Below are 15,222 nucleotides of genomic sequence, written 5' to 3' on the forward strand. Positions count from 1 at the left end.
TAATAGCTCGTTTAGAGAACCTTTTCATGATATGCTAATTTTATGAGATAGGAATTTTGGGTTTTCATGAGCTGTATGCCAAAATCATCAATATTAAAACAATAAAAGGCTTGAACTACTTCAGTTGTGTTGTAATGAATCTAAAATATATGAAAGTCTAATGTTTATCAGTACATTACAGAAAATAATGAACTTTATCACAATATGCTAATTTTTTGAGAAGGACCTGTATAAGTCAGAAAGGAACATACTTTACAACGTAACAAAAATAAATAAATAAATTATCTCTCTCTCTCTCTACAAAGTAAACATTTGCATATTAAATCTTTATAAATTTCGATCTCTAGTAGCCACATCTACCTTTATATTTAGCCTAATACCACTGAAATGCATTTTGAAATATATTTTGGCAGCTATATTATGGTTGAAACTGAAAACATTTGAATTTAAAAATATATATTAAAAAAATTGACATATGGGATGCAAAGCAGTTTTCTTTTACATAAATATAAGAATATAAATATAATTTTCAATCAGAAAAAAAAACTTCCTGTGCAGTGCATTTTTATTGCATGTAGTCTACTGTAAATTATACGTATTAAGAAGATTTGACATTTACTATAAAACACTCTCTCACATTTGTAACCCATTTTTTCTAATTATGTTATAGTACGTTGTATGCATAGTTGAACACAGTAAATGGACTAGTGAGCACACACACGTGCATGTCTGTACGTGTATTACTCCAGAGACGAGGCACGAGGTCTGTCGCGATTAAATCAATGACTGCGCGTGCACTGTGATGGCTAAGGGACTTTGCATTGAGATCCCACTCAGAAGACAACAGGGTACCTCTCTCTGAAGCAATCAGGACGTGAGACCAAAATAGAGAGAAAGAGACGAGAGAGAACAGTACACCCACAGGATGGTACCGTCACTTACTTTTTCGGCTGGCATGTGTGCCAGTCCCCTGTGGCTCCGTGGGGAATGATGGGAGAAGAATGGAGGTGACAGAACGGACTGCACCGTTACACAATATCCATCCATCGCGTACGCCAGTAGATCTGACGTGCGGTGGAGGAATCAAGGACAGCACTGGCATGTCAACAGCCCGAGAAAACAACAGCGATAATGAGATCTCATTGTTCAGCAACAGGCCGAGACTTGTGTAGGAGTGCAGGTGAATTATTTCTAGTAGTAATGTATTCAAATCTTCTGTATTTTTAATTTTCATGTTACCATGGGGACCTAGACGTAAAGAGAGAGGATGAACGGTTTCTTTTTTCAGCATATCTCTTTTTTATGAGATTAAATGATTAATATTAATGACCAGTAAAACGTTGTATATTATCTTGGATCCAGTGCAGTCAGCTGGTTTTATTTTAATTAGCATAGGTTTTGTTTTTCATGTTGGAACTGATTGGTTATAATATCTGAGCTTATGCACCACAGCATTATTTAAGATTAATTTTGACAATATTCACTCAAAAACTATAAAGTGCATAAACTGATTAATCCGTTATAAAAAGAAATACTGAAGAGACTGTAGATGGTTCGCACTCTGAAAAACTAGACAAAGTCTTTTACAAAAAGAATCAGATATTTTAATAGAGCAAGAGCAGACGTTTCAGCCATCCAGCTATTCTCAACGCTCATAATGAATCAACACCAGACATGCAGTCAATTAGTACTCAATAGGTAATCAGGGAACAAGTAACATGTGCAATGGGAGGGGCCACAAAAAGAAATACTAAAATATTTAGGACAGCATAATGAGAAATGTAGGCTGTAAGTATTTTTTGTAGGTAGGGGAAGAAAAAACTAAAAAGTACAACAAATTAGCAACATTTTTTGGGAAGTTCATTCTACGTCTTCAAAGTAGCGTTTTGAAATAAATCCAAAGGTACATCTGTCTGCAAAGGACTGAATACATAATATATTTGGCAGACTGTTTTCATTTTGGTTTTAATTAGTCTTAATTTGTGCATTCTGTTCATTTAGTTGCATAGTCAATAAACATCTGCAGCTCTCCTAAAAGTAAAACTTTTTTGGATGGTGAGTAGAGAGAATGTGCTGGAAATAAAGCAAGGAGATTATTTTACTGCGCCAATTAAGCAGCAATTTTATAGTTCCCCTGGGAATGAAGCTCAGCTCATTAGCATATACAAAGAGACAACTGTCTGCCATTTCAGGCCATTTTTGTTTATATAATCAAAGTGCATAATATCATTAATAATAATAATAATTATTATTATTATGTGTGAAAGGCTTGATAGAACTGGAAACACAAGCTGTGTATGTATGTCAATCATAAGCTAATTTATAAAAAGATAAATTATAATTTTGCAGAATACTTGATTACACTTAGTCAGTGAACTTAATACACTTTTACTTTTTACTTTCAGTCATTTAGCAGACGCTTTTATCCAAAGCAACTTAAAAGTTACTAAAACTAAAAGTTAACACTCTGTAAATACTATATACACACCCATTTAAGAAAATACAGAAATCAAATAAAATTGACAAATGCATACAACAACATTTCAATAGTAAACATAAAAAATAAATAAATAAAATAAAAATAAAAAGCGAAATATACACATATTTAAGCATGTAAATAATGAAGATGGATTAATAATGTTAATGTATTATCATCTTTGTTATTATTGACTAAAACATACACTTTCTGTTATAATAATAACGTGAAGGACTGTATAGGTACATGGTACTGGACTGAAGAAGAGTGTTCAAATAACACAAACTGACTTCATAAATCCATAATTTGTCAGTTCCAAATCTGTATAATTTTCTGTCACACTACACTTATAGCCTGTGAACTTAATTTACCTCTGTTACGAATTGTCTCATTTTCTAGGCCTATCTCAGTATGCACCTGTTCTCACTCCTCAAGATTATGATTGTTACCGAAAAATTAAGGTCAACATGAGATGCATTGAATAACATGGCCTCTTTTCTTGCTGCAATTTAATATACTGAAAAAAGACTGTTTTTAAATCATTGCTTACTGCAGATTCATTACAACAGAGCAAATTACCTTGCTCCAGCAATATACTGACAGTCTGGGCTCTCTTAAAAAGTAGATGTCTTTATTTATTTATATTCAGTGCCACTTCATTCTTCGAACCCTTTGCAGGCAGTCAGGATCTCAATAAGTTATCAGAGGAGGCACTGGATCTGGTAGTTTCTGTATGTCTGTGAACTGAATAGTCACTGAATGAGGTTTGCTATCAACAGAAACAGACGGATTGCCATTCTCCAGTCCTATTTAATCAGTAAAACCACAGGACAGCAAGACCCTGAAGCCCCATACTGGGAACCAATCTTTTCCAGCTTTAGCTCTACAAAACCTGGGAAGGAGAATATTGACATGCAAGTAACTATATTTGGATTTATAGAGGCACTTTCACAGACTTCCTCAAGTCTGGCTCTTGACCAAAGAGTTGCAATAGAATCCCACTGCAAAGTTCTACACAGTCTTGAAATAAGTAAGCATGCCTCTAGATATTCACAGGATTATCACCTATGCATTTCTTCAAACTTCACTCAATATACTAACCATAAAGAGCCACTTGCTGAGGCAATTCTGTGTGAAAAGTGAATTAAAAAATAAACAAATACGAAGGTGTTTGGTGACACGCTCACACTGTATTTTATACCGTATGCATACTTGACACGATGTGATTTAGAAAGGACCCAAGCCTGCTCAGGAAAGAATAATTACAATGAGCCATATGGTGAACAGTGCTACATCTCAGCAAACACTCAGCAAACACACAAGAAAATGGAGTGGACACAGAGTAATTTTTCCTATCAAAAAGTCTGACCTCAATTTACGTTGCTGAACTATAAAATCTGCCTCTGACAACAGATGCATTTATAAAATAATCCACGCCAACATTCAGGTATATCATTTTTTTATTTTTTTTGGGGGGGGAAGTGCTTAGTGCCACGTAAAGGTCTAAAGCAGGCTTACACAATTTTCCTTGTGGCAGAGAGTTGGAGTACTGCAGTTTTTGAAAATGTAATCAATTCTCAAGTATTTAGATGCCTACTGTTGCTCTTTTATATGCTAATGATATTAATTAGGCGGTGTTTACAATTAAGGCAGAGGTTTGAAACCATTCAGCTGCATACGATTTCATGATCATTTGCAATCTGTAATAGTAGCCGAACACACTTTTTTTGTGTGTATATACGTTCATTCTCTCAGAATCACACACATTTGAGAAATGATCAAAATGTAGACCAATTTCTGCAACATTTTATCAAGGTCCTAGATAACTTTGAATGTTCATTCATAACTTGGAGAGAACCCAGAAGAAGTTGCAAAGTGGACCAAACTTGATGCCTCAGGTCAAAAGTCTGGCTACATGGGCCTTTTATTTGGATATGACTCAGTGACCACAGTTACTCATTTTGCACTAGATGTGTGTGTGTGTGTGTGTGTGTGGCCAAATAGGGAAAGAATCAACTTCCTAAATACTCTGACTGCATTCTCTTTTTGATGCAAACAGAAAGGCTTTATATTCTTATTATCAGCCTATGAATAATATGTCACAAGGTGATTGGATAATCGGTAATCGTTTTTAGGGCACAGAAACAAAATGGCAAATGGCCACTTTACTGACATTTTGTACTTATGTCAATATGACAGCAAAAGGTCAGGGTCAGAACAGATCTACTATGGTACAAAATGAGTCTAGTGTGTCATCTCACTGAACTCATTTGAGGAGGTGATCTCTGAAAAGCACACAAAATGGAGCATTCATTTTAATGAAATTGTTTTTTTATTTTAATTTTTTTAAATAAACCAAATGGCTTTCTTTTTCTGTAGGACAAAAAATTACGTTGACAATGATTTATTTATTTTTTTTAATTTCCTTTCCATGGAATAAGCTTTCAGTTTTCAAAAAAAGATCCAGAAACGCCATAAAAATAATTAAAATGAGTGGCTAGTGTGCTATATTTCAAGTCTTCTTAAGCAATGCATTAAACTTTGTGTAATAAATCGATTACATTATATTCATTGAAAATCCCCGCGATATGCTTCCTTAGCACATTCATGAGATTTCAAGAGATTAGCAGTGGCATCCAGCTAATGAATGAGTTTTGAGTCTTTTAATTGGGAGCTGATATGCTTTGAGGTCAAATAAAGATGTATAAGATTTTCCACTAATAATTTTATATAAAAATGTTTTTAAATCATATGCTCACAATGCCAAGATAAGGCAATGAAATAAACAATTAAAGGTGCACTAGGCAAATTTTGCCAAACGATGTTGATATTTGAAAGCACCAAAACAAACATGCCCATATCCGGACAGGACATCGCCCCTACTTTGAAATATCCTCCCTACCTACGCAACCATGGCAACGACGATAGTGGAAACAGGTAAAGATGACACACAAGCATAGTCAAACTAAACCCAACATGGATAAGTTGTGTGAAACGAAGCAAAATCAAGGTTACTCCCCCTATCAAGCAGAAACAACGCAACCTAGGAGTCTGATTCGAGCCCGCTCCTTGAGTTCTCTCCACAGCTGGAAAGCTGCTCCGATATTTACGCAGGTCCTACCTTGTAACCCTTATTTTTAATGTTTTATTTCTCTGATATTTCCTGTGCACTCAAATTGAGCGCTCTCTGCTCTCTATCATTGCAAGACACGCCCCTTATTGCTGATTGGCTACAAGTGTGTTTTGAGACTTGCGCCTACACTGTGGTCAAAAGCATTTTTCAAAAATCACATAGTGCACCTTTAAGTAAAAGTGTAATTGACAGTAATCTACAAGAGCTCCAGACTGTGACTACATGGATACTTTGCTACCTTGTTTTTTTTTGGTGACACAACATTTTGTTAGAGGTCGCGCTGGTGCCACTACCAATCTACCTAATTGATAAGCATTAGCATTCTGTTGTGTATGATAAATACGTATTAAATGAAAAATGCCAAAAGCGAAATGAAATAGCGCTTCTCGTTTGAAACCGTGCATCGCACGGACCTTTTATCAGCTCAGCTCAAAAGAGAGCGCAGTGTGATTGGTGTTTGGTGATGAGTTTTTGGCTCAAGGTCTGCATTTAAAGTCACACCAGAGGTGTTCAGCTGGGATCAGGACTTTGCTTTATGCAGACCAGTCAAGTTCTTCCACAATGACTGAATCAATCATGTCTTTTTGAACCATGCCTTATACACAGAGGAACTGTCATGTTAGATTAGAAAAGGGTCCTGTCCAAACTGTTGCTATAAAATTAGAAGCACACAACTCCCTAGAATATCATTATATGCTTAAACATTAAGATTTGTACTCATAGAAATTACTAAAGTAGTCAAACCTGTTCATTAGAAGGGGGTGACCCAATACTTTTGGCAATATAGTGTAGTTCACTCAAAAATGGAAATTCTGTCATTAATTACTCACCCTCATGTCGTTCCAAACCCATAAGACCTTCGTTCATCTTCGGAACACAAATTAAGATATGTTTGATGCATTCCAAGAGCTCTCTGACTCTCCCATAGACAGCAAGGATCTTTACACGATCAAGGCTCAGAAACGTAGCAAGGAGATCATTAAAGTAATCCACGTGACTTCAGTGGTTTAACTTTAATGTGAGAATACTTTTTGTGTGTAAAGAAAACAAAAATAATGACTTTATTCAACAATTCGTCTCCTCCGCGTCACCCTATAGTGGCATTTTGAAGAGTATCACATACATCAAAACATTATCGTTAGTCTTATATTGAAGCCAGTCTGCTAAAATGCCAGGTTGTGGAATGTGCCACTCTATGAGGTAATAGTGTGGCTAAACACCGCCTCCACAGAAGAAGATCAACGCCTGCTTCTACATCACTGCCTGTTTAGCCCCGCCCACCAATTTGCGTATGTAGTGTAAATAATGAGAGAAGCCAACACAGTTCTACGCAGAAACCAAACAATAAAGATAGCTCCTAATACAACAAGACGCTGAACAGTGCCAATTCGTGGAAAAAACAGTCTTTGCATTGCCTTCCTTCTGATTCCAATATTAGGAAAGAGTGGATGAACTTTATTTTTATTGAAGTTCCAGACCACATCAGTAAGAACTTGGTCCTTTGTTCACTTAATTTTACTGCAGGTACATTTACAAACAAGGCACAATCCGACACAGGATTTTCAAAAAGATTGAAACTAAAAGACGATGCTGTGCCTACTATATTGGATCCGACAGTAATGTCACACCGCACAAGTGTAACTGTTTTTATTATGTGGTCACTATTGCTTTGTTATTACAGATCATTTATATGTACCGAGTATTTGTGCATTTTTGACCTAAATCACAGCAGCGTCTATCTATGAGGAATGTAGGCTGTCAAACATACAAATCTGAAAGCTGCAATTCCTGTGTTCACTGTAATAGCACGGAGCCATCACAGAATTTGAAAGTTTTGTGTTCCACTGAAAAGTCAAAGAAAGTCCAAATGGTTACAAGAGGGTAAGGTGTCATTTTTGGGTGAAGAATGTATGAACTGATGAAGTAGCCTATGCGAATTGTGACATATTCCTTTCACAATGAATATTTAGATGGCAATTCTGGTGCATGTTTGAAGGAGGGGTCTTTAGTCATTATGTGTATGGTTAATTATTAATGTTATATTGTTACAACTCATGCATACTAATTAAGCCTGCCATATTATACTGAAATGAGGAAAAAATGAGGATTAGAAGAGTTGGAAACTGACAAAATGTTGGAGGGAAATGCATACTGTGTGCTTTTTGACACATCTCTGCCTTCACCTCAACTGTGATTAATGCTGCATGTGGAATTGCTGCAAGCTTTAGATAATGATGGAGACTGTGCTCCTTATGTTCAGAACACACGCTAACGTGTCTGCCTGTAACCTGTTAGGATTTCACAGTCCACTCGATCACTAAAAGAGAGTTCACAAATGGAAAAAGGTCCATATCTTACCACTCAACAGAAAAACGAAAAGAAAGAAATGGACTTCGTTCCCACAGCTCACAGCATTCAGAGGAAACGTTGTGGTCAGGAAGTGACAATAATCCTTGATTCCTTTAGAAAATGTCAGAGACTTATATTTTATACATTAGAAAACAGGTATGTAATAAAACTTAAATGTTTAGAGAGTGGTTGCACTGCTTTCAAGACTATTTAGTTCAGGAAAAAAAGATTATTTGTGAAAGTACAGCACATCCTAGTGGATATAGAGGAATTCAACTCTGATTTTTGTTGTTGTGTAGATACTACAAAGCCAAACCAATGTTCTGTTGTCTTTAATCAAAGTATAAATCCACATACATGAAATAAATTTCATAATTTGATGAAGTAACAAAATTTAAGTACAAATTGTTTCCCAAAAAACAATAACTGGGTTGCAAACAACTGGAACAAGTCTCATTAATTACTAAGAAAAAGGAGTTCATTTGTACAGTCTTGTTTGAATAGACTTTGATTAAAAAGCTAAAATATAACAATTAATTACATATACACATATTTGCAAAGATTCTACATTCAGTGAGTAGGCAGCAGATACAGAAACACATTTCATACTGGCAGAAAATAAAGATTTCTGTGATGTGTGTTTAGCATTCTGAAGCAATAAAACATCCATACAAAGCTTCATCTTAATTGCTTTTAAAAATGAAAATGGTTTGTTTTTGTAAATTATTAAAAGAAAAGCATTTGAACAGAAATAAATGTTTGGTATAACTGTAAACAGTCAAGCTCTGTTAGTTAACATAACTCTTTATTGTCAGGCTCAGCAGACGGCCAGACCACAGGATGCTGTGATACGTAATTAACTCTCATGACCTGCAGTGAATTTAATCATTTCCTTCCAGTTGCAATCTGAAAGAGTATCTGTTTATTAGATTCTTCCTAAAAAAAGACACCGATGCAAATAAGCAACCAATTTTACACGTTTTCTTTTCTCATGAAATGGCTCAAACATCATCGTCAGACACTAAGGCTCATTAAAACACAAAAAATTAGCTCCTTCAGATAAGAATAGCTCAGCAACATTACAAACTCTAAAACAAAAAGCCCACACACATTAACAAAAATGAAAAAATGGGAAACTTCAATACAAAACATTCTACTGGAGGTTAAAGGGTTAAACCTTCAAAGGGTTTTTAACGATTGTCAGTCTGTCAAGGACTAGATGATGCACCATACAGTGATCAGCATACAGTTTTTTTTTCTCCATGTGAATGAGAATGAAACGCACATGAATGGTGTCATTGGGATTGTAGCGCGTATGAGGTAGGTACGAATGGGTAGGGAGGACCAATGATTGTCAAGAAAACTGAAGTTGCTGCCAAAGCAGTACTTCAATCACAAATTTCAGTGAAATGTTTGTCGAGATTTATAAAGGAATTTAAATGCAACTCCAATTCGCTTGACAACTTGAAGGTAGCTACAAATTATACTTTTTTCAACGTCCTGTTTAACATAATAAAATATTTCTGTAACCAAGCATAAAAGAGGTTTGATGAGGTTTCTAAATTACAGTGTGCACTTACTGTCAAAATAGGAATTACAGAACAATCGAAAGCCTCTGAAACAAATCAACTTTGAAAGAGGGGCTCATTGAGACAGCTTGTACATTTTTATTTCAAATTCAGTTTCATCAGCAACAGCAGGGTGCAGAGAGCAAAGTCCTGTATTATTTATTCCCTCTTTGATTTGCATCTCCAGCACATAATGTAAGCTCTTTAAATGACAGTTCCCTTCACTGTGCTTTGCCCCATCCATCAGGTAATGTCATTTCCATTAGCTGGGCAGAGCAATGTGTTCTTTGGTTGCATTGTGCTTGAGTGGTCCACAGATATCCAAATAATTGCGACACCCTGTGTCCCGTCTCATGCTGGCCATTCAGTTTGATGGCAACCATGCTGTGTCCAATCTAGGTTTGAGAACATGCTAACATTTGGCTGCAGTTTTGACAAACAAATCGAATCATCTTAAGTGTTTCAACACAATTTCTGACTACTTAAGCATATCAAAGCTAAAATGAAAACAGTTCAGGCTAACTAGCATGAATGGTGTACTTACTGTCCTTAATCAGAAAAGCACAGTATCAGGTTCTGGGTCTGGGAATGACGTGAAGCTCCTGTGAATCTCCTGAGAAAGGAGTGATTCTTGCTCGCAGTGAGGAGGAAGAATATTGGGAAGTTCAAAGAGCGGAACAGATCCCTTCAAATCAGCCGGAGGGTAAAGACCTTGGGTCAAAAAGACAATGGAGTTGAATGAAACCAGAAAAAGCCAAATGATGATGTCTTGAATATATTACAGTTCAGACTCTTTGAACTGGTCTTCATAATTTAACTCTTGCAGTCATAATCGTAGTATACCATGGTATCTGGATGGTACACCAAGGTATGTTAAAGAACACCATAATAGTACCATAGTATGTGTCCATAAAACCACGGAATTACCAATGTAACATGCCCAGCAAAAAAAAATATTTTGGATGTGTGTCAAATTCACCTCAACACAACAGGAGGGATAGACAACCTGAATGGAATTACTGAGAAATTTATTGTATGTTCATTTAATGCTTGATGGTCTGATTTAGTAATTAATCTCCTGGTAAAATGGACCAAAGGATAACACTAAACAAGAAAGATCGATAAACCACCGCTCACTTTTTGGAATTTAGGCACATGAAAATTTGAAATAGATTTCACAATAACAATAAACCACCATACAACAGTGAAAGAACAGGTTCCCCGGTATCCCTGAAGATATATTTCAATACAGTATGACATTTTTGATGAGTTACAATATGCAGAGCAAGCATTTCTCTTACCTTTTTGTTTCAGGTCTAAATATGGCCTGCCATAATCTTTAGTAGAGCTGATCTTCTTCTCTTGGCTCTGTAGACCTGACACTTTGGGATCCACAGGATGCATTGGAACGTAAGCAGAGTCCCACTCATAACTCTCATCCACAGAGCCTCTTCTAGATCTAAAGTCAGAAGATAAAGAAATGTGAGGTATCATTAAGTTTAATGTGGATACCCTTAAATCAGGGATCTCCAACCCTGCTCCAGGAGAGCTACTGTCCTGCACACTTCAGTTCCATCCCTGCTCCAACAGACCTGCTTGTAGTTATCTAGAAGCCCTGAGCAAAGCCACCGGAAGGCAAGCCTGCAACCTTTAGCTGAAAAAGGGTAATGACTCAGATAATTAAGATCGAGTAAGTTAGAAATTCCAAGGGTTCACACAAAACAAGGGGAATCCGCTTTTAGCTATTATGGCGTCCACAGTTGGAATCAGCTTCCAGAAGAGATCAGATGTGCTAAAACATTAGCCACATTTAAATCCAGACTCAAAACTCATCTGTTTAGCTGTGCAATTACTGCATAAGCACTGTGCTACATCCGAACTGATTGCACTGATTGATATGTTATGTATAAACATTTTCTATTCTTAACTGTTTTAATCCATTTTAAATCAATTAAAAAGTTTTTAAATTACTTGTTTGTATTGTTGTGATTATTATAGAGGCTTCACTATGCTGAATAAACAGCTTTTGTGCGGAAACCGCTTCTCATTTAATGAATCGAAATCATATCTGCTAATTTTCAACTTGTTGGCTATTAAACAATAGGCTAGTTTTGGATCTTACTATTTTTAGAGTTTACACCGAAAAAAAGCTGTTTTATAAGAGAAGTCAGACTTTTTGCGACAGGTAAGATTTAGTTTACAGCATTTCTCATGCATTTCTATAATATCTGTAAGCGGTGATTGACTGTCACAACTCTTGACTGAAATTCTGTGACATCAAAGTAATGTGATTGGTTATCAAGACACACGTGATCCCAATCGACTGTTACGCTTTCTCCAATGCTATGTAATACAGACCCTCATATCTCCCAATAATAAGACAATGCCCTGAACACCATGGTTAGCTGGATCGGGTTTGGAGATGAAATCTGTGGGATGATTGCTCTCCAGGAACAGGGCTGGAATCCCCTGCCTTAAATAAAAGTCCTGGGGCTGTCCATTGCAGCTGCCAAAGGTGTTATTACCATGGTATACACAAATTGTGGTATTAAATGTAAGTCCAAAAACATAGCAACACGATGAACTTCTGTTCAAAAAAACATATTATTGGTATTATCAATGCAGATACTAAGAGTACTCATAGTACTTTTTGTAAGAGAATCAAGCATAAGAATCAATTGAAATCATTACAAACAGCTTAAGATAAATGTATGGAGTAAGGCAAAGAAAAGCCAGTTGTACCTTTCATGCCGTTCAGGCTCCTGTAGAACTGCTTCATCTCTGTCACTGTCCTCTGTGGTCTCCGGAGAGCTGGTCAGAGGGGGGCTGAGAGTGAACTGCCTGCTGCTAGGGGCATCCATGCTGCCCCTGCCACTGCTTTGGCTTGCATAACTTCTGTAGCTTCCCCCTCTCTCTGAACTCTTCCTGTATCTGTTCATTTCCACATCCACCTCCTGCCCATCTTCATATTCCTCCTCTCTCTCCCCCTCTTGGCTTTGGCTCCGTCTTCCAGATGGCAAGGTTGGCAGAGAGGGGCAATAAGGCCGAGGCCAGCTAGAACCCCCTGTTGATAAGGCAGCATGAGTGCTATGTCCCGACACTAGCTTTTTGCGGGATTGTGAATTATTCATGGAGCCATCATATGATTTAGAAGCCTGATGATGGGAGTCTTGTGTTTGACTTTCGAAAGGCACCGATGAATCTGTTTGCAAACTGGGACTACTTTTAAGCTTATCTGCCACAGATTTGGGTCTGCATGCAAAGGGGGACATTGTAGAATCTCGACCAAGTGTCAGCGAGTCTATCCAGGCATCAGGCGTCAAAAACTGGTGCTTGTAAAATTTTGAGTCTAAACTTTGGGTGCTCTTGTGCCGATTCCAATTGTTTGACCCCAGGCTCTTTGTCTTCCGAGGCATTGTTCCAGAAACATTGATTTGAGATACAGTTTTGCGTGACCAACTGTTTAACTCTTTCTGCTTTCTTAAACTTGTATCTCCTGATCTGTCATTTACAAGATCTGATAATCTGGGTCGGTTGTAATCTAGAGTCTCATAACTGTGATCTGAGCCCAGCATGGACCTTGAATAAGGAGACTGGCTGTTAAGATCAGGTCCATCTACACTCATCTCTGAATAAACACTAGTTGGATTTATCTGTCTAGTGCTTCTTTCTATGCTCCGCCTCTGCTGATCGTCTGAGGATGAATATATGCATGGGTCATAACAATGTTGACCTCTGCTTGAGGTCCCCTTGCCTCTATGCCCTACATCAGTTTGGGTCTTCTCCAATTTGCAGATTAAGGGTTCATCCATAACACGACCAAGACTTGACTCAACAGGAGTTCTGCTTCGTCTTCGGTCCCATGTTTGCGATTTTTGGTGTTCCCCTCTGTCTAGACTACGAGACCTTTGGTAGTTGGATCTGTGGATGGAATAGTAACCTTGTTGATTCTGCCTATACTTGGTATCCTTTCCATTAGAGGTGTGTAGGGGCACCAAGCTTGCAGAAGAAATCCTGTGTCTTTCCTCCCATGGAATGCAAGAGGCAGCTCTTCCCTTCAACATGCTGGTATTCTCAGATAAAAGGCTTTGTCTAATGGCTTGGTAGTTACCCTGAGGTGTTGAGGTTTCTCGAATTTTCCAGGTTCTTCCATACTCATCATCTGTCTGTTTAAGACTATATGGATTTTGATCAACAGTGTACTTGAGTAATTCCCTTTCAAGCTCCTCTCTCTCACGAGCTAAAGATAAACAGCGACTTAGGTTTCCTTGTTCCCTCTCATGCTCCATCTGCAAAACCAGGGTACTGGCTGTACAGTGTTTGGTACCTTGTTTCACGGACTGCCGACCCAGAGTACTTTCTGAATGAGGATAGAGAAAAGAGCCACTACTATCTGATAAGATACTTGTCTGGTCTGGTCTGTCCAAGAACTCTTGCTCCAGAATGGGCATGTAATGGCCGTTCAAAGAGAGGTGCTTAGCCATAGCTCGTGTTCTGTTGGAAGAAGGGATATCTGATGCGAAAGGTGGAAGATCCACTGAAAGGACAAAGGGTGGCTTTTTTCTTTCATCCCTGTAGGATCTCAAAGACTGGGATTTCTGAATTCTGAAGCTCCTGTTTCCATCTGATGACCGATGGGAGTTTTGACTTGGGTTTCTCTTGACCTGAGAACTGACAATATTGGCATCTTCACAAGAATCAACAATAAAGCGTCCGTCAGAGCCTCGGTGGATGAACTCCACAGAGGACACAGGGGCAAATGATGCCCGTTGGAGATGGCTCTCAGGGAGGGAATGGTGGGAAGGAGGGTGAGCTTGAGGCAGGAGATGTTGCCGCTGGGCGTGAAAATCACTGTGACTAGACTTTTCAAGGGAGGAGTGATTGGAAGAAGAGGAAGTGTAGGAGAGTGGACGAGCTGGTAGGAGCCTTTGGTTCAGGGTGTTGTCAGGGCTGCTAAGGTCAAGGATAGGAATTTAGAACATTCCAAAATGGTTGCAATGAATAGGAAAAATGTGGGCAATGAAAAAGGGTTTCATGAGGTGAGGGAGGTGAGCTTACTTTTCAGAAGGGATCTTATTTATTGCAGGAGGGAGATCTGAAAGGAGGGAACCAATTTTACAATGGAATGAGGTACAGGATAAATGATCATGCATGAAGAATAACAATATGAGGTACAGGAGTGAGAGCATCTTCTAAGATGAATACATTGAGGTAGACTGTTAAAACAGTTCTAAGCAGTTCAAATTGTTGTTTCTTTACCCTTGACATTCTGCCTACGCCTTCGGTTCCTTTTGTGGAAAATGAAACAGACTATTGCCAGGGTCAGGATAAGAGCAATACAAAGAAGTCCTACTCCACCCATAACACCAGCCATTAGCTGGTCAGGAAAGTCTAGGAGGTGGGAACTGGCTGGGTGCACATTCATTCCTGTGGAGCGCAAAGAAAGGTTTTAATGGTTGGGTATGTTAAAAGGCTTATAGATTTTCTTATAAGTATAGCTTAGAGTAATAAATTCTAACAATTTCTGAAGGAAATATTACAGGCATATGAATATGTGAAGCACTAACCGATGGTGGAGACACTGATTGATGGACTGGGCATACTCAGCTGATCTCCATGTTGAGCGAGAAGCCTCAGTTCATACTTGCAGTCCTTCGGAGAGATGATACATTGTGAGAAAAATGACAAAATAAGGA

The 15,222-nt window shown here is 37.9% G+C and overlaps 1 protein-coding gene across 1 annotated transcript; it reads right to left on the reverse strand.

Annotated features, from left to right (window-relative positions):
• Window positions 1-8,275: 8,275 nt before the first annotated feature.
• On the reverse strand, window positions 8,276-14,947 carry LOC306865366 (uncharacterized protein). Its single transcript, XM_079409926.1, has 5 exons — window positions 14,786-14,947; window positions 14,585-14,621; window positions 12,269-14,476; window positions 10,828-10,985; window positions 8,276-10,237 (listed from the first exon to the last, which is right to left on the reverse strand). Exons 1-5 carry the CDS (start codon window positions 14,898-14,900, stop codon window positions 10,080-10,082), a joined length of 2,676 nt encoding a protein of 891 aa, XP_079266052.1. The 5' UTR covers window positions 14,901-14,947; the 3' UTR covers window positions 8,276-10,079.
• Between the last annotated feature and the right edge of the window lie 275 nt (window positions 14,948-15,222).

Source organism: Barbus barbus, assembly GCF_936440315.1.
Source record: "Barbus barbus genome assembly, chromosome: 47".
Lineage (NCBI taxonomy): Eukaryota > Metazoa > Chordata > Actinopteri > Cypriniformes > Cyprinidae > Barbus > Barbus barbus.